The sequence below is a fragment of the Xylona heveae genome, assembly GCF_001619985.1.
Source record: "Xylona heveae TC161 unplaced genomic scaffold L228scaffold_7, whole genome shotgun sequence".
In the NCBI taxonomy this organism is placed as follows: Eukaryota; Fungi; Ascomycota; class Xylonomycetes; order Xylonales; family Xylonaceae; genus Xylona; species Xylona heveae.
The window spans coordinates 560,635-578,368 of NW_017264199.1; the positions used below are offsets into that span (position 1 = coordinate 560,635).

Here is a 17,734-nt window from a genome sequence, read left to right on the forward strand (position 1 = left end):
TAGGCGCCATCATAGCAGAGGACTGCTTGATATGATTTATGCCGTCGCTGTTGCGGTTCGTTGCCAGTTCTAATTTTCCCGACGCCAAAAGACAAAATCTGTCGAAGCATTTGTTTTATATCAAGCCAGACCGCCGCGTCTTCGCGAGAGTTTTATAGTGGCAACGCATCTTTTGTGCCAAAAAATGAGTTTGTGATTCAGAACCTAGATGGAAAGAAGGTTCGCCCTTGAACTCGTGTATTGATTCGTATAACGCATTGCTTTTGTTGGAAGGTCTTCGAATTTTCGGATTCCAAAATCCCAACTTGCAAGTTCTGATCTTCTACTTGTAAAATCTTTTCCTTCAATGCCTTCAAGAGGTAAATGAGTCTTGGTCAGGTGCAGCCTGTAGAATCTTTTGAACCACAGTATCTTCGCCTTTGGTTGATATTCGTTACATGTATTTGATGGTGCCCATCCATGTTGGTAGCTCTGAAAATTCAGATCCCAATTTAATCTTTTATAAATGAGGATCTGGAACATGGCGAGTTCCTTGCAGCTTACTCATGGTATTGAGGTCAGCAAGACCACGAATCGAAATGGTCGATAGTAAACCTTCCGGTTTGTTTCCAGCGAGGACGTTGATTGAGACCCCAGAAAAATTAATCACAAACAGCAGTAGAAGCCAATTTTTGAACTCTGCCGGACAAATGGGTCAGCTTTCAATTCGGCCAGGAATTTCCGTATTGTGAAAAACTTGCATGTATCGGCGGCTCTTTCCGCTGCAATCTGTATCTTTTGATATCAGCTTACAAGGAAAGTATAAAAGACCAGCCGCAACCAGCAAAGCTGCAAATGGGATGGGCCTGGTGATAATTTTCCATCTTTGATCACGATAATCAATAATTTTGTTGTGGAAGACCCAAGCTAAGGCATTCCAGTCTTGGTCTTTTTCTGTTGCTTCAGCCGTAAATATGCTCGCTCAAGGTCAAAGAGTAGACTCTGCAGCCACCTTTAACCCCCTGTGGCGTTTAATGAAACGTCTTTAATAGACGTAGGAAGGCTCCACTTTGAGTCAGAAATGATTTTTAATGCATGTCAATCAGCAATTTCCACTCCGCAACACGACAGTCGGGCTCGGGAAATTTCTGGAACTAATTTTGCATAAGTTGGAGAATCCGAAGCTCCCTTCCTTCTTAGCCAACGGTAGAAAGTTTTCGGGGCAGAAGCCCAAGTCCCTCTCCCTTCTTTGCTAGAGGGAGCTGCAAGCAGCAAACTTGCTATAGTCGGGTGAAAACGGCGCAAAGAGCCAAGCCTTCAAAAGGCTTTTCCAAGTCCGGCTTAAAAAACCCAGAGACCTGGAACCGGTTCAATATGTCCGTAATAAGGGGCTCTGAATCATCTCCAAATACTCCCCAGTTGAAATTCAGTATTCTGAAAACAACTCCGAAGCGCTTTTCGGAAGAAGTCTGGGAGGCACTCTGTAGAGGGGTGGATGCTCGCGAAGACTTCTCTTCGTCAACGAGACTGAAGAAAAAGGCAACAAAAGAGCCACTCGTACGTTCTGCTGGAGAAGTGTTGATATGTTTTTCAGAACTAGCACAGTGGTGGATTTCTTCTCAAAAGCCTGAGACGGAAAAACCTTTTTCGACGCACATCCTGGGTGCCGATGTGAATTAGCTGGAAGGGGCCGTCATCGAGTCAATAACGGCTCACAATTCTGACGGCAAGAGTCTGACACCCCGGTAGAGATTCTTTTCTCCCTTGCTGCTTCAGCCGCGAGCCTGGGACCTGACGAGGTCGAGGAGCCGCAGCTCCGTATCTCTTAAGTTTGTGTGCCAGAGACCCCCCTAAAATAGGGGCAATGGCACCGGAAAAATGGTCTGCTGTATCAGTGACAAGCTGTACACCGAATGGAGTGGGCTCAGTTTGGTGGACCGTGGAATAGAGTCGGACCCTATTTCCACCAATGCCGAGCACGCCGGTTCGAGCAGTCGTGTTTCTCCATCTGCGCAGAGTCGGACGTTAGCTCCGACCCATTTTGCTACTAGCAATGATCCAATCGAATAGAGTTCATTTTCTGGATAAAGAAAACTGTCAGCTTGACTTGTGTTTTTGAAGAAAAAAAGATCATTGTATAATTAGAAGTTGATTTCTTGACAATTTCAAGGATCGGATGTGCTTCCATTCCAAACAGAAAACCAACTTGTACAATTTGTTCAACTGCTACACACTCACATTGGACAGAGAGCAGACATATTGAAGAAGAAATAGCCGCTGGAAACCAGAAGATTAAATTGTATCAGCTGTGAGCCAGAATGACTCTATATAATCCAACCTGCAGAAAATCCACGTTAGCTTTGATCCCTCAAGACATTGAGTCTTCGATGTGAAATAAAATGTATCTGGAATGGCGAAGGGAAAGAAGGCAACAATACTTACACATTGTTATGATGACTTTAATGATCACTAGCACAGAACAGTCAGACGCAGCTGTCACAGCTCAAGTGCTTTGACAAAATCAAGTTTCATGAGTTACGCTCGCCGTTCAGAAAGGATCATAACTTTGGTAATCGGAGCAAATTAAACTTAAATCCTTCTGTCAGCTTGTTAGTTCGTCTTCCAATGCATTCTACAGGCACAAAGAGCTTTTTTATTTCTTACACTTCGATGGCAAAGCGTTGGAGTGCCTCTGTGCTGGCAAAAGCTTAAAATTCCAAATTTCTAAACTTGAAAAGGGGCACCGGGCCATTTGGCTGCTCACGGCTGGCGACTGTGAACACTATACGAATCTTTTGGTTAGCCCTTTACACTTCCATGACCAAATTTAAAGCATAACTGCCCCGTGTCGAGACAGCAAGCAGAGAATATTGAGTGGAATACAGAGTCTATATATAATCTGCTTTTTTTTTTCTTTAAAAAAACAAAGCATAATACATAGCGTACATACCTTTTGAGTGGTCACCAGAGTCTCCAACCACCAAAGAGGTCTTTAGACGAGGGACAGGCAAGCGGCAAGCCAAAATATGTCTTCCGCCAAAGCCGCACCAAAGCAACCCTTGTGCCAGTCTCGTCCTTTCAGGCATGGAGAGTTGATTTGATCATTTTTCATTTGTTGGGAATATAAAGTCGTAAGACATAAAGTGGAAAGCTATTTCAAATAGAGTTATAAAACGTAGTATCTTGTTATATGTGTTATGTTGCTGTGTGGTTATATGAAGGTAGTGGGAACGACAGAAGGAAGCGGGAGAAGAGGTGCGGATGAGCTGAGTATTTATATTCGAGATCTTCAGCACCGTGTGGGAAAAATTTTCTTCGCTAACAAGGTTCCAGTGACGTTGCTGAAGGGACGGTGAATGCATCCTGACAGTGACGGACTTTGGGGATGAATCATGTGTTACAGGATGTGCAGAAGATTCACGTCTTACAAGGACCAAGGCACTTTCTCTTGACTAAATGATGAATTTCATTTTTGTATGTAGATATGTACACTACTTCACGCCCATTTACAATAATTCTGGTATATCAAATGAATCCTTTGTACAGAAAAGCAATCCATGACTTCCTTCACGTAGCCAAAGCTCCAGGGTGCATATGTATGTCACTTGCCCCGTTCCAATCTCAGGCCTTTGTGATGAGCAGGAGTGAAAGCCATCTCCGTCACAATGGCCATGCAGATTGAATGGCTCGCCATTTCACCTTAAAGCAATGCTTCCAGTCTCTCCATCCACATCCCATGCAGAGCTGCCTTGCGGCCAGTTTCCACGAGAAGCTGTACTGCATCTCTCACTTCACCCACCAAAGCATTCATCTCTGTTGCCTTCGCCACCTGGATGGGTGCAGACCATGATAGGATAACCTTTGCACCACAAATCACACGCATTCCAACAGTGAATACGTCTGGCTTAGCTGTCCATCCTAGGGGACCGTCCATTCCACGTTGCTTGGAGGTTTCTGTGAGTGCGGAGAGCCCGTCAACAATCCATTTAGCGAAATATGCAAAATTTTCTGGTGAGGAGTTCGAAGCAGAAGAGGATGTAGGATCAAGTCTCATCAACAGCTCTGCCCAAGCCTCAGCTTCACGCACTTCGTCAATATACAAATTCTGCTTTTCCTCAACGAAGAGCGAGTCATCTTCTTTCAAGGCATCAGCAAGAGAGCTCTCTGCTCTGACAAGGTTGAGCTTAGGATCCATTATATTGGGACTTGAATGAGAAAGTTGGCTTCGCGCAGTGAAGTATCTCTGTCCAGCGACGCGACTCATGCCCTCTGCCAGAAGAAGAGGCGAGATTGCATACGATGATAAAGGTGTTGAAAGGAAGTCCATGAGCAGAGAAGATGCGGCAGGCGGGATAATGAGAGACTGCGCTTGCGGTTGCAACTGAGTACTCTTTGGTTTGGCAGAAGTCGATGACGACGAATTCAGGATCCATGCTACAACCTCGGCGCCCTTTTCGCGGATTTCTTCATCATCGTCATTAAGTGTATCGTAGAGTGCAATGTAGAGTGCTAAGAGAAGGGGCGAGGTCCGAGGAGATTGGTCAAAGTTACGAAATCCAGGCTTGAAGCCTTCAATGGAGGAGACTCCCGCATAACGGGTAGAGAAATCCTGGATCAATGGAGGTTAGAATTGTTCACATGCACTGAGCGGCAGCCGAATTTGATGGAGAAAAGGCATTAAATAAGACTCACGTTGCGTTCATTGGCAAACAGACGAAGCATTGCATGCAAAACTGAGACCTTCGTATTGGTATCCCCGGCCCAGACATCTTTGTCTTTGTTCTGAAGCGCAAGCAGAATACCGCGAAGTCGCAGTTCTGCATCGATCAGAGAGGGACTTGCAGCTTGGATGGGAGGCGTCCACTGGACAAGTCCTGAAAGGGCCTGGGTAATGCTTTGCGAGTTACTCGTCATTTCGTTCAGGGCTTTCGGGTTTGCCGAGGAGGAGGGAGAAAATGCTGACGACGATTGGTGCAAAAGAAGATCAGCACAGTGGCCCAGAGCCAGTGCTTTGACAGATGGAGAGCTCGTGGATGCCACAATGTCGCTGTAGATGAAGCATAGCTCTCTGGCGAATTCGGTGTGTGGGAGGCGAGCCCGCAACTGGGTCAACGTTGCGCAGGTGGTATCGGGGTCTTCTTGGGACAAAGTCGATAGTAAGTTCTTCAAGTTGCTGAACTGGCCCCGTGAATAGTAAATAATTGTCAAACTCCATGCCGCTGCTCGGCGGAGTAAAGGTCCTGCAATAGCACCGTGTCGACTTCGAAGCCCGCCCCCGACTCGAACTCGTAGGAGAGCATCAAGCGTGTCTTGGAAAGTCGGTCTGGTAGGAAAGTCTCGAAAGAGATTTTCTATGCGTGGTTATTGTTAGTGGAAGAACGGATTTCCGTGAAGAAATAGGTGCTTTACCTAGGAGCCGCGGATGATTTCCAGAGCGCGCCAAAGCCGCTGCCACCAAATTGACTGCGTCCATGTAAGGAGACTTTGAGTATGGGCAGATATTGTCTAGGACGGCAGCCTGGTAGAAATCACCCAACAACAAGCTGAGCCCTCGGACATCCACTATAGTTTAAGTCAGTGCGCTGGTCCGCAAGGAAAGTTGGAAGATCTGAGATTAAACAGGTACAGACCTTGAACACCCTTCTCGAATTGTAAGATTTGCCGCTCAACAATGTTTCTCACGCACGTCAATCTACCATGTACAGCATTCTGATCCTCAAACGGCTTCTCAAGAAGCCCCTCGATCGTCTCGAGATGCTGACCTGCTTCGATCAACGAGCAGTACGTCTGAGCGGCCATTTCACGTACATGCCATAGTTTGCTGCCCATGTGGTTCCAAATAAGTTCACGGATCAAGTTTGCCTCGTTTTTAGGTGCACCAGCCCGGCGGATAATTTCCAAAGCTGGGAAGACACCCTCCACGGAAGCTCCACTGTTCTCGGACGCTTGTGCAGCTGATCTCTGTTCAAGAAGTTTGATGAGAATCCTAGGCAAATTCGGATAGCTGTGGTATGATAGTTTGGACAATCTGGAAGTCTGCTCGCTGTCTATTTGGTCCCAGCCCTCGCTGGTTCCAAAGAGACGATCAATGATGGCTCGAAACAGCATCATGCCGCAATTGCGGATTGGCCATCTGATGTCGAGTTAAAATTAAGACCTATTTAATTGAGTGGACCGTAATAATTTCTTACATGGATGAACCCAGACTAGCAGCGGCAAGATCCATGGTTTCCGGGACGTATGGCTCGGAGGAGGGTCCGAGTTTGGCACTCTTAAATATGTCTTTGAGACAGTTGAGAGCATGCACTTGCGGAAGGTCTCCTTCTTGCATTTCGCCATCCGTGGAAACAGCGGCTCCACCAATTGCTTGCAGGTCTTTGACGACTTGTCGGAAAAGTTCTCCACCCAGATCCGCAGATAGAATGCCTGTAATCAGAGAGGGAATACCGGCAGAACGACGAGTAGTTGTTGACGCCTTGTCACGGATGCAGAAGAGAGCATTCTTATACAGTCAGAAGATGATGAGACCGTGTAGGGAAATTATAAGATTAAGAGCCCTCAAACTCACCTTATACCAGATCGTGAGCAGCTGACGGACTTCGGGCTCCTTTGACTTGCTTGAGCGGATGCAGCAAGCTGAAAAGGTTAGTGAGACTGTCGAAAAAGCTCCACGATGCCGAAGATCGGCAAGTTGGATAAAGCTTAATCCTCCAATCTCTTCAAAGCCCTTATTCTCAAGCATAGAGACTGCAGCGCCAGGCACATGCGTAGCCTTTGAGATGATAATGCGTAAGAGAGAACTGGACAACGAGATTAGCCAACTCAACATTCTCATGGGCTAAAGCACCGTACCTGGACTCCTTCAGAGCTCGCCAAGAGTAACTGAGAAGATCTTTGGTTCCCATATCGCTATCAAATTCTGCATCTTCCGGAACATGGCCTTCCGGTGAATCATTGCAAAGGACCCCTTTAACAAAGTGCCAGATGGCATTGCAGGCATCAATCATCCGGCGGTGAAGCTTCTTCCAATACTGAAGCTCATCCGCACTTCGTGAGTTTAAAGAGGAATAGAAATCCGAACGGTCGAGTATGTATCTGTAGTGGAATTATCAATACACCTAGTTGAAAATTAAACATTGGCGGGTACGAACCGTAAGCTAGCTAATTGTCCATGAACTGGGCTTTCTGACACCGCATTCAGAACATTTGTTTTTGCAACTGCAATACTCTCCTCAAGCTTTGCGAGAATCCTCTCCACTTGCTCAACCTCGGGACTGAACTTGCTAGCGGTGCTGCCTTGGGGTGAACTAAGACGACTCACTTCAAAAATGACTTCGTTGGTTCGAGCAATGCCATCTGCATGATCGGCTCTACCGGTTCTCTGGAAAATGTTCTCATTGCGTTGTAAGTGTGTCCAGAGATCGAAGTTGAGACTTTCTGGTGTAGATGAAGATGCTGGTCGATCCAAAGAAAGTAGTGGTGTTAATTTAAGCAATTTTGCGGCCGCATCGCGTACGTCTTCGAAAGGATCGACTAAAAGATCCAGCAAAGCTCGGATCAAGAGAGGGTCGAATATTTCAACATTGAAGACCCACTTGATATCACCTTGTGCAAGCTTTGCCAAATTTTGTTTGGAAATAGTGCTGTCTAGACCGGACCGAACCACGAGCAGGAGTGCCTTCAATGCCGTGGAATGGCGCTGGTATGACGCTGTAGATCGAAGCTCAAACTTTAAGCAATTAATATACCAGCACATAAATTCGATATGACTCTCAAAAAGCGCCTTTGCTCGAGCTACACTGGTCTCCCGGCCTTCTTCCCATTTTTTGGCTTGCTGCTTTGACAGGCGGTCAATCTCTCGCTTCAAGTTTGCGGCACCCCCTCTAGCTCTGTCGAAAAGCCGTTTTATTGTACTTAGAACTTCATTTCGAAAACGTGCATCAGTGTCGCCATGAAGATTCATAAGATTTCGACGTAAAACGGCAAGAGTTTCGTTTGTGAATGGCTTAGTTGTTGCTAAAGACATGACCAATAATGATAGAGCGGCTATTCTGATCGTTGGCGAAGCGTGGTCTAATAATTGTCCCAAAACATGGCCGGGGACGACGAGAGCATCAGGTTTGCTTCGGATATCATCACCTAAATTAAGTTAGTATGTTGCGGCTTTACAACTATAACAACAAAATCATAAGACCTACCAGGTTCGGAGACCAGACCCATCTCCTTTCCAACTTCTAATGCTGAGAATAGCGTAGATGCACCGACGTCTTCTTCTTCCACAGACGCGCCGGACAAGAAGTCGTCAAGGTGCAAATATTTCAAGAAACTCACATAGTCAGAACCAGATATGGAAAACAGCCCAGGAAATACATGATGTTTGAACGTCTCCAAAGATTCAGGATACTTTCTGATACTCTCCTGAAGTGGAAAGGCCCATAGCGGCAAATGTGAATCAGAACGGTAATAATTGGAATCTTTCTGAGCTCTGAGCTTTTTGAAGAACGTCGACACCAGATGCCCAGCAGCAGGCGCAACATCCAAGTGTGGAATCCATGTGAGTGCATGTAAGATGAAAATTTCAATCAAATTGAAATTTGGCTTGGATTCTATAAGGTGCGGCGCGCTTTCAACATGCTTGCTTTGATTTGTTGCCAGCCTTTCTGAATTGTATATTGACGCGTCGTCAAATCGTGCAGAAACAATGTCCAGAAGTTCCTTAATTGACACCACCTCCTTTGAAATGAAAAATTCCAGGGCTTGCAGCGCAGCTTTCCACCTTGGGAATAACTCTTGCCCAATCATAATACGGACGAGCCTGGTTATTGCATCTTCCCGAACAATTGAAGACTCAGAAAAGGGGTTTTGGGAGTCCACAATGAGTGAGGTTAATGTCGTCAAGACCTGCCTCATTGATTTGATCTTTGCATTATTGGATCTTTCCAAATAAATGCTGAAGAGCTTCTCCCATCGGCGAAGATCAAAACAAATAAGACGAAATTCGTGAACACGTGATACTTTCCCTTTGTCAAGAAAGCCACAGAGCACATTGCAGGCTGCGGTCCGGTGGTTTGGAGTAATGTTGAGTAGTCCCGCAGTTTCCAAGGTATCATTAAGCAGACCGTCCAGTTGTCTAATGAGATATGTTAGCTCGATATTTGCTTCTCATGTGATAAACCATGTCTGGGTCGAATAAATCATTTTTTTCCGTTTCGTTTGGCAATTCATTCTATACGCACTTTTTTGTCATCTCAGAATCACTCTCCAATGCATTTTCAATATTTGGTCCAATTTCTTTGCTGATCAATCTCAAGTCATCCTCTGAGACAGGAATTGACCGGCCCACGGACAGCCATTTTGGCTGGCTCGGATTTCCTTCACCCATGACAGGCTTGGGCAGCGAGTCAGCCATTGGCAAATTTTGTCCAGAGTAAAAAGCCAATTCTCAAACTCCAATTCCAGAACGGTGCACTTTCAAATGCTCCTCCATGAACTTTTTTGATTGCCCTAAATAATTTTTTTCCTGTCCGCGTTTGATCCGCATGGCATAGCTGGGCCAAACTGGTGAAATTTGTGATATTACGTAAGCAATTTTTTTCGTAGCGAAAGAGGCCGACAATCAAACCTTCATGGCCGAAAGTATCATCATCATCAATCAATCACCACTTTTCACCATTATCAGTACTGCCGCCACTTCGTCTCGATCCCTTTGTGGAGTCCTCAAAGAGCGGCTTCATCGAACCCTGATCCGTCAAAGGATTTAACCGCACACAATGTCAATTTGGGACTCTCTGACTGGACGGAAGTCCTCGTCTTCGTCCTCGACGGCCTCCCAGCAAGATCAATTTCAAACGCCTCAATTTGACCCTGCTACGGCTCAAGATGTCTCATCTTTTTTGACCGGACCGAGCTTACCTGACCCGTCACAACTACACCCTTTGGCTGGACTCAACCATGACTCCCTCGACTATCTTACTCTTGAAGACTCCGCACTCTCCGATCTCCCCGGCGGCCAGTCCGCCTTGCCGTCCAGGGGTTGGTCGGACGACCTATGTTACGGCACTGGAACGACTTATCTCGCTGCACTGACGATGGGAGGTGCTTGGGGTCTTGCGGAAGGTTTGAGGAAGATGCCCACAACTGCGCCTCCCAAGCTTCGGCTTAATTCGGTGCTCAACGCCGTGACTCGTCGTGGTCCCTTCCTCGGAAACTCTGCTGGTGTCATTGCCATGGTCTACAATGGCGTCAACTCAACGATAGGTTACTATCGAGGCAAACATGATTCCGCAAACAGCGTTGTGGCGGGCGCTCTTAGTGGAATGGTTTTCAAGAGTACCAAAGGAGTCAAGCCGATGATGATCTCTGGAGGTCTCGTGGCCAGTGCGGCTGGCGCGTGGGCGGTAAGAAATTTCCCTCATATGCCTTCCCCTCTTTCCTATATTCGGAGTTGCTGATATTTTCGTGTCCAGGTTACCCGCAAGGCGTTGTTCTAAATTTCATCCTTTCTCTTTCGCCATCTGTTTATTTGCGGCCGACGCGAGTCGATACCCCTGGGACGACGGCATCGTTCGGACATTGTTGTGAAATGCGGATGGGCTGTACGTAGTCGGTATCTTGGGTTTGCGAGGTGGTTTATGCATTGTACAGCTGCGCATATCTCGGGTTTGCCTCGGTTCTTAAAGCGTTTTCCTTTCATCAAATGTGTGACTATATTTCTAATCTTCTTCGTTTGCTCTCTGAGGCACAATGAGCGACACATCTCCTCTCGGAATATCGGGTCCATTCGCGTGGACAATTGTATGTATAGACTTCTGGATACGGTCATCATGGGGAAGGTCTCACGGAGTTTCCTCGAGCGAACCAAAAATTTCTTTTGCATCAGTTTTTTTTTCTCCCCTGAGTCTCATCTTCATGTTCTAATCTGTCAATGAGCTGTCATGGGCATTATGATATGCTTTCATTGGTGCTGATGTTGTGCATGCTATGTTTCCTTTGGTGCATGAATTGTTTGTTCATCCCCTTCCGTGGAAGGCACGACAGATGGCTAGTTGCCCCTGCCGATCCCTGATATAACCCGTTCAGCAGCTTACCGTCTACGACCTCATCTGATCGTCCAGTCAACAGAGCATACGGTTTAATCACTGAATAGTGCGCCGAGAAAATTGCACAACATGCCTTTCTGCTCGACAATATACTCAATTCATCAGCGCATTCCTTTGTTATTACATCGCTTACTCCCTATCTCTACCTACAACTGCATTTGCTGCATTACCTGCCGGGAGTGCTACTTGTTTTACGCCTCCGAATCAACTTATCAGCTTTCAAGCGTGTGCTTATTTCCTCAATTCCAGAGCATTTCATCAGTGCTCAAGTACTGTAGCTCCTCAAGTTGATTCTAGCGCCAGTGCTCTCAGCTCCTTTGGGCCGTTTTGATCCGCATTGCAACATGCCAGGTGCAGTTTAGCTTTGATCTTTCAAGATGACGTCGACCATGATGGACGATCTTACGCCCAATCCTACCACCGCTGAGCTCATAAACTGGGCCATGGAACATGCTCTTCTTGCAGGGAAAATTGGCTTCAAGAAAGCTTGGGAATCCAAAGCAATTTCCGGGCTGACATACCTAGATGCCTTTGATTTGCAAGAATCCGACGGAAGAAGAGTCGATCGACTGCCCCTAAAACTCGTGAAAGAAGACAATCTATACGCCAACTTGCAACGATCATTGTCAGAATGGAACCGCGAGAGGGAACTTTATCACTTCTTGTCCGACAATAAGTCCGCATTCAGGCGCAAAGACACAATGGCTGAGCTGAATATACAGCTTGTTGCAGAAGGCATGTCGGATGCTGACCTCGAGGCCTTGTCATCTGCGCCTCTTGGAGTAAAACTTGAGGAATTATACTTACTCAAATGCAAAAACGAGCAGGCACGATATATCAAGGGGACTTTTACAGACAGGCTGATTAGCCAGGCTCCAGGAACGGCCTGTCCAAAGGCATTGATGATCTATCTGATAAATGACCGTTTGTATCCGGGCGACATGCGAGAGACCATTCCCATCTCTGTACCCCTAATCACGACTTTCGGTATGATGGTTGATGTGCTCAACGCTTATTCGACCTATAACAACTGGACGGTACCCACTGGGATTTCTCATGGCCGCGGTTCCGGTCCGGCTCAGTCGTTGACTGCAGGTTTCGATGATGGTGAAATAGCGGCGATGGACAAAGCTTGGTGTGCTTGCCTTTTGGAACAGTCGCCCAAAAGATTTTACAGTTTTTCACTGGATCACTTGCACCAGAAGTTTAATCCTCTATTCTCTGAATATCGTCTTTCGGATGATTACAACTGGAGCTCGTTAAAGCGGGCCATGCTGCGTGGGGGGTATCCAGCAGTGATTTGGCATGTGAGTTTTCCCATCATCTTCTCCATATTTGCCTTCTATTTATGCTGTGTGAAACCGAGGCATTGACTTTTGCTAATTGGACCCAGGAATCCTCCGTTGCTGCTTTTGAAGCTCGCATCAGAGCAACAAAGACATTCCAGCATTTGTACGGTGATATTGATCGCGGCCGTCCTCGTCATATCGTCAAGAGCATTGCGCAACATTTGACAGCATCTGAAAATGCGCAGATTACCGAAGACAAAGGGAATACGTCCTTGTCTCCCCATCGCGTCGGCGGTGCTGGAAACAAGGGCCTGAATAGGAGAAGTAATAGCCTGGCGCCGGACTGGGACAGAGCTGTGACCATGCCATGGGAGACATCTCCGTTTGTCGCTCGTGGGTCTACAGCCTATGTGACTGGATCGGCTTCTGAGCCTTTCAACGATATCGATATGGGTGACATCTATGTACATGCAAACAACCATCTCCGTGTCCGTGATCATACCCCTGCTCCCTCGGAGATGACCTTTTTCGATTTGAGCTGCATAGCACCGGAACAAGTGCCCAAGCCAAGCATTGAAACTTCGACGATATCATCAACGAATAATGACATCTCGGGCTCTCAGAGATATAAGAAACGCCAGCCCAAAGAATCCGTTACCTCGAATGCTCCGAGCAGCGAGACCGTCAGGCTGCGTCCTACCCTGGCTTCTGAGCATAGCGTTTCGAAATCGACTCTTTCTAGAAGATATGATTCTATCTCGTCCCCCTCGTTCGGCAGTAGTTCTTTGCACTCGCCTGCGACTGTTATTGCCAATAAGCCCAATCGTGGGCCGACTCTGGACAGCGGTATTGCTTCGCAGACAAACTCCGAGGACAAGAACAATGCGCAGTCTCTTCGCGGTAGTGCTTCCCATCATCGCCAACAGCGTGAAGAAGTCAATAGCACCCAGGTGTTCAACGCGCCTTCTGTCTCCTTGCGGTCATCATCTCCACCGAGTTCGCGCAAACTGAGTCTCTCCATGTCGATTTCCCCGCCGAGTGGTCTTTCACAAATTTCCGCAGCTGGGTCTTCCAGGCCATCCGTACATTCGAGCCGCATTTCTTCCGTTATTGACTGGGAAGAGTCGACCGCTGAAAAAGCAAGGCTTGTTAGTTCCTGGTTCCATGGGCGCAGTCCCGCTACCAGGTCTCCTGGATACTCTAATGACGCATCGCTTCAACATCCTGAATCTGGCCGTAGACCAGAGCTCCAAAATTCAGCCCTCGTGGTTGCGGAGAGTGCTGATAGTCTTGAGCCCTTTTCTACCATCTACCCCGCAGAAACAACTTCTACTGGGCGCAACAGGTCCGACAGTAGTGTTGGTCATCGTCTCAAAGACTCGGACAGCATTGACCCCCGGGACGAAGTATTTGTCAAGAACCTCCTCAAAGCCGCTTATGAGGCATACTACCCCGATGTGCCATTCCCCGTCAGTCTCTTTGAGCGCCGAGACCGTCCCGAGCCGTTTTCTGTCCTGTCGAATATTGTTCGGCTTCGGCAAACGCGGGACGTTGCTGATCTCGACATGACTGATGTTTCTGGTGTCTCTGATGTTTCTGACAAGACTCCTACCGTTGCTCGGCCAGGTGACGGTCCTAATAAGTTGAACGACGCTGGCACCGTGTCTAGTCTCTCGAAGCATCATACCGCCAGTGACGGAGACGCAGCTGGAGCTGCTACTCGGACGTACACCAAGACTGTCGTGTCCGCGAATGCCGATGGCGAAAAAGAAGTGTTTTACGAACTTGAACTCGAACATGATCGTGGAGAGTTTTCCGAGTCTTTGAGCAACATTGACGGTAGTCCAATGTCCAGCAGTGACGATGAGCAGGGGGGTGTTCGTACCGCTACTGTCCGTACTGCCGATGCTACTCATTCCGTCCATTCCGTCCATTCTGCCCACTCTATTCATGACGGCGAAACGATCCACGACGGATTTGAAAGAGCTGAAAGAGCTGAACGACACGAAAGTGTAGAGAGAGCGACTGATGCAGAGGGCGACACACCCATGACCAACTATGACTACGGCGACGACGACGATGAGAATGGCCATGAGGATGTGAAGAAGCAGGAGGCGGGAAAGGATGGCAAGGCCACTGACGAAGAAGCTGATGAAAAAGTTGATGAAGAAGCCCGCTTTGACGAAATCAACGACATCATCGCGGAGCACTTCCCTGCCGCAGAAAAAGGAATGGCGTACCGCTACGATTACGACACCGCGGACCGTCTTGCTCGCAATGAGAAGTGGGCGGCCGATGAGACTGAGTGGTTGGATTACTGACCTTTTTTATCTTGGCTGTGGTCGTTCTGGTCTGTGGTCATTCTGCAGGGTTTCGTCAAGCGTGCTTGTCATTCTACAGGGTGGTCATCCATTTGTGGTTTGCCATTTGCCCACTTGTCAAGTGTGGTCGTCCTTTTGTCCTTTGTCCATTTTCCATTTGTCCACCTGTCGTTTCTCGAGATAAGCCTGGTTCTCACTCAAGCTTTATTCTCGTCTTCATTATCCATTTCATTATCATTCTCGTTCTCTTAATCCGGGAGGTAATCTGTCAGTCTGTGAAATAAAGAAAAGAAAAGTGAGCATAAATAATGAAAATGGAATGAAATGAAGTGAATGTAATAAAGATAAGCCAGAATACGCCGACGCCATTTCCAAAGCTCAAAAAGAACTGCCTAGTCTTGTCCACTGTCGTGAGAAAATACCCTATCCAATCCGATGGACTCAAACCCACGTCAACGTCAATCCAAGGACAGCATCAACGTCAGTGTCAACAACTCAATCTAAATCTCAATGTCATCGACAACGTCAACAATGAAAAAGGCAAAGGAAAGGAAAGGCAAAAAGAAAGGGAAAGCATAGAAACATTTCACTCGAGAAGATAAGCTTCACATAAAAAGAAATAAACGTAACCAAATGAGAAATAAATGCAACCAGATGAGAAAGAAAAGGAATGCAAATAATAACACAAAAGGAAGGAAATGGAAATGAGAATGTGCAGATGAAAAGAAAGGAATAGGAAAACAAAACGTATGGAAATGCAAATGAGAATGAGAATGAGAATGTTTAATGCAAACACAAGATGAAAGAAAACAAAACAAATAAAAACTAATGAAACAAGACCAAAAAAAACCAGATAAAAAATAAAATAAATAGAATAAAAACTAAATCAGATTAATAAAACCAACAAAACGAAATGAACAATGAATAGACGGAAGGTACCACGTAGGGTACTGAACGTGTTCAAATCCAGGTACGGCCGTACGAAAGGATATAAAGTACCTACCTATACCTAGGGAAGGTGATTCAATACGAAGTACAGACGGAAATAAAACACGAAGAAAACTAAATAAACAAACGGCAAGTATATTGAATAGGATATAGGATAGTGATAGAAATTCGAAAGGAAGTTGATAAAATGAAATAAACTCCGGATAGTAAATACGGATACTAGATACAAATAGTAGATTGAAAGGATATAAGATACAGATCGTAAGATACAAATAGCAAATACAAAAGGGAATTTAGGAAGGAAATAATACGAAAAGAAAGTAAATAAATACAAAGGATATAAACTACGGATTGTAAAGGATAGTACATAAGAGAAAAAAAAATAATAATAAAATAATAAAAAACAAACAATAAACAATAAAAAATAAAGAGAAAAAAATAAAAGAATAAAGAATAAAGAATAAGAAAAAAATTAAACAGAAACACACGCAACCAACGCGCGCTCATAATCACCACTCGTCTCTTTAGCAATACGCGTGGCCAATTCTTTATTATACCGATGCTTGTACGCCCCGCGGACTTGGCGCATGTGGTCGCGGTCCCAGTGGACACGCACGACGCGCTGGACGAGCAGGTCGTCGCGGGTACCCAGGCCGCGCATGCAGTCCTCGAGCAGCACGGCGTCGCGCATGGCGCGGTCGGTGGCGCCGCGGAGGATATGGAGTAGTGCGTGTTCCATGTGGCCGGTGAATTCCTGTGAGAGCTGTGGTGAACGGACGGACGATTTGATGCCTTGGATAGTCATAATGAAGAAAGAAAAACGGAGAGGGGGGAAAAGAGGAGAAAAAAAAAAAAAAAAAAAGGAAAACTAAGAGGGAAGAAAATAAAGCGAGCAAGAAAAATGGATAAACAGAGCCAAAGAGGAAGGGGACAAACCTTCTTGATAGCCTCCTCCAAGCTCTTGTGATAAGTTCGCTCATAATGGTGCGCTACGGCTCTCAAATGGCCATCACTGCGCTTGGTCATGATATGACACACACTCTGCTGCTTATTCCCATTCCCAGTCTTGTCTAATTTGCCTTTAATCGCTTGGTGCAACTGATTCGCGTCCTGGTCGACAAGCTGGGGATTGATATGCGGGGATTCCTCATCGCGTTGTGCGGAGAGGACCATTTCGTACAAGACCTCCGTCTTGAACGACAAGTCGCCTCTGACGTCGTCGAGTAAATTGCGGTTAAATGTGCGTTGATACTCGCGCTGGATGGCGTGCATGTCGGCATTAGAGCGGCCGAGGAGGGCGTCGTCGAGGACGGTCTCGTTGGTGCCGGCGCCCTTGAGCGCGCTGCGGATGTTGTGCACGTCGTTTTGCAGCGGGCCGCGAACAAGTGCGACGAGGACGTCTTCAAAGCGCCCGCTCGTTTCTTTGATAATGTCTTGCTGCAGGTCCCGGTTGAAATACCGTTTGTAGGTTTCTCGGATTCGGGTCATGAGGAGCGGGTCGGCCGGCGCAAGGACCTTGATGAGCGTGCCTTCGTTGGTGCCGAAGCCTTTCATGGCGCTGCGGAGGGCTTCGGCTTCCATGGGCGCGTCGCCCGCGACGGGCATGTCGATGGCGTAGCCGGGAGACGGGTAGCCGCTGGGGATAGGGCCGCCGTAATTTTGACTGTAGCCTTGGATGGGCTGAGGAGGCTGCGGCACGGGCTGGTTAGAAGAAGTTGGTGCATAGAATGGGGAGAAAAGGGGATTGAGAACGTACTGGAGGGCCGTATCCGTATGGTTGTTGCAGGTGTGGCGGATACGGACTGGATCCTACCGGTGGTACTGGCGGCGCACCATAGCCTTGTTGCGGAGGGTATTGCTGAGGATATTGCTGAGGTTGTCCATACGGACCAGGTGCTTGTCCTGGGGGAGGATGTGGCGCTTGGCCAGGTGGATAAGGGGATGCTGAAAGGTCAGTACTTGCTTTCATATTTGCAAGATTGAAGGTTGTCCGCAGGAAATGAGCCACCAGAAAATGCATTTTATCAATCTTAGAAACAGAAAGCATTGAAGAGCAAAACCAAAGGTAAAGGACAAGCTCATACTAAAACAACGGTAA

General features: G+C 46.9%; 5 protein-coding genes across 5 annotated transcripts; 3 read left to right on the top strand and 2 right to left on the bottom strand.

The window, feature by feature from the left end:
- Window positions 1-3,465: 3,465 nt before the first annotated feature.
- Window positions 3,466-9,480, bottom strand: L228DRAFT_283801 (hypothetical protein). Its single transcript, XM_018336149.1, has 10 exons — window positions 9,216-9,480; window positions 8,178-9,109; window positions 7,131-8,118; window positions 6,832-7,074; window positions 6,548-6,779; window positions 6,171-6,481; window positions 5,610-6,112; window positions 5,389-5,541; window positions 4,672-5,330; window positions 3,466-4,588 (listed from the first exon to the last, which is right to left on the bottom strand). Exons 1-10 carry the CDS (start codon window positions 9,386-9,388, stop codon window positions 3,680-3,682), a joined length of 5,103 nt encoding a protein of 1,700 aa, XP_018187216.1. The 5' UTR covers window positions 9,389-9,480; the 3' UTR covers window positions 3,466-3,679.
- Window positions 9,481-9,749: 269 nt separating this feature from the next.
- On the top strand, window positions 9,750-10,469 carry L228DRAFT_253517 (mitochondrial import i; the record flags this gene model as incomplete). The annotated part of the gene is made up of 2 exons (XM_018333755.1): window positions 9,750-10,376; window positions 10,446-10,469. The coding sequence occupies 2 exons, from the start codon at window positions 9,750-9,752 to the stop codon at window positions 10,467-10,469; spliced, it is 651 nt and encodes a 216-aa protein (XP_018187217.1).
- Window positions 10,470-11,000: 531 nt separating this feature from the next.
- On the top strand, window positions 11,001-12,569 carry L228DRAFT_248379 (hypothetical protein). Its single transcript, XM_018332833.1, has one exon. It carries the CDS (start codon window positions 11,456-11,458, stop codon window positions 12,449-12,451), a length of 996 nt encoding a protein of 331 aa, XP_018187218.1. The 5' UTR covers window positions 11,001-11,455; the 3' UTR covers window positions 12,452-12,569.
- L228DRAFT_157203 (hypothetical protein) lies at window positions 12,095-15,129 on the top strand. The gene has a single exon (XM_018329359.1). The coding sequence runs from the start codon at window positions 12,427-12,429 to the stop codon at window positions 14,686-14,688; it is 2,262 nt and encodes a 753-aa protein (XP_018187219.1). The 5' UTR covers window positions 12,095-12,426; the 3' UTR covers window positions 14,689-15,129.
- A 744-nt stretch (window positions 15,130-15,873) lies between these two features.
- L228DRAFT_157305 (putative annexin) lies at window positions 15,874-17,354 on the bottom strand. The gene is made up of 2 exons (XM_018329360.1): window positions 16,573-17,354; window positions 15,874-16,390 (listed from the first exon to the last, which is right to left on the bottom strand). The coding sequence occupies exons 1-2, from the start codon at window positions 17,239-17,241 to the stop codon at window positions 16,109-16,111; spliced, it is 951 nt and encodes a 316-aa protein (XP_018187220.1). The 5' UTR covers window positions 17,242-17,354; the 3' UTR covers window positions 15,874-16,108.
- Between the last annotated feature and the right edge of the window lie 380 nt (window positions 17,355-17,734).

Excerpts from the sequence above, each read along its gene's own strand:
- L228DRAFT_283801 (XM_018336149.1), bottom strand. The coding sequence starts at position 9,388 with ATGGCTGACTCGCTGCCCAAGCCTGTCATGGGTGAAGGAAATCCGAGC. Across the intron at positions 6,780-6,831 it reads CGAGCTCTGAAGGAGTCCAG|TTCTCTCTTACGCATTATCA; the intron begins GTACGGTGCTTT and ends CTCGTTGTCCAG. Across the intron at positions 6,113-6,170 it reads GCTAGTCTGGGTTCATCCAT|ATGGCCAATCCGCAATTGCG; the intron begins GTAAGAAATTAT and ends ACTCGACATCAG.
- L228DRAFT_248379 (XM_018332833.1), top strand. The coding sequence starts at position 11,456 with ATGACGTCGACCATGATGGACGATCTTACGCCCAATCCTACCACCGCT.
- L228DRAFT_157203 (XM_018329359.1), top strand. The coding sequence starts at position 12,427 with ATGCTGTGTGAAACCGAGGCATTGACTTTTGCTAATTGGACCCAGGAA.
- L228DRAFT_157305 (XM_018329360.1), bottom strand. The coding sequence starts at position 17,241 with ATGCCCGTCGCGGGCGACGCGCCCATGGAAGCCGAAGCCCTCCGCAGC. Across the intron at positions 16,391-16,572 it reads TGGAGGAGGCTATCAAGAAG|GAATTCACCGGCCACATGGA; the intron begins GTTTGTCCCCTT and ends CAGCTCTCACAG.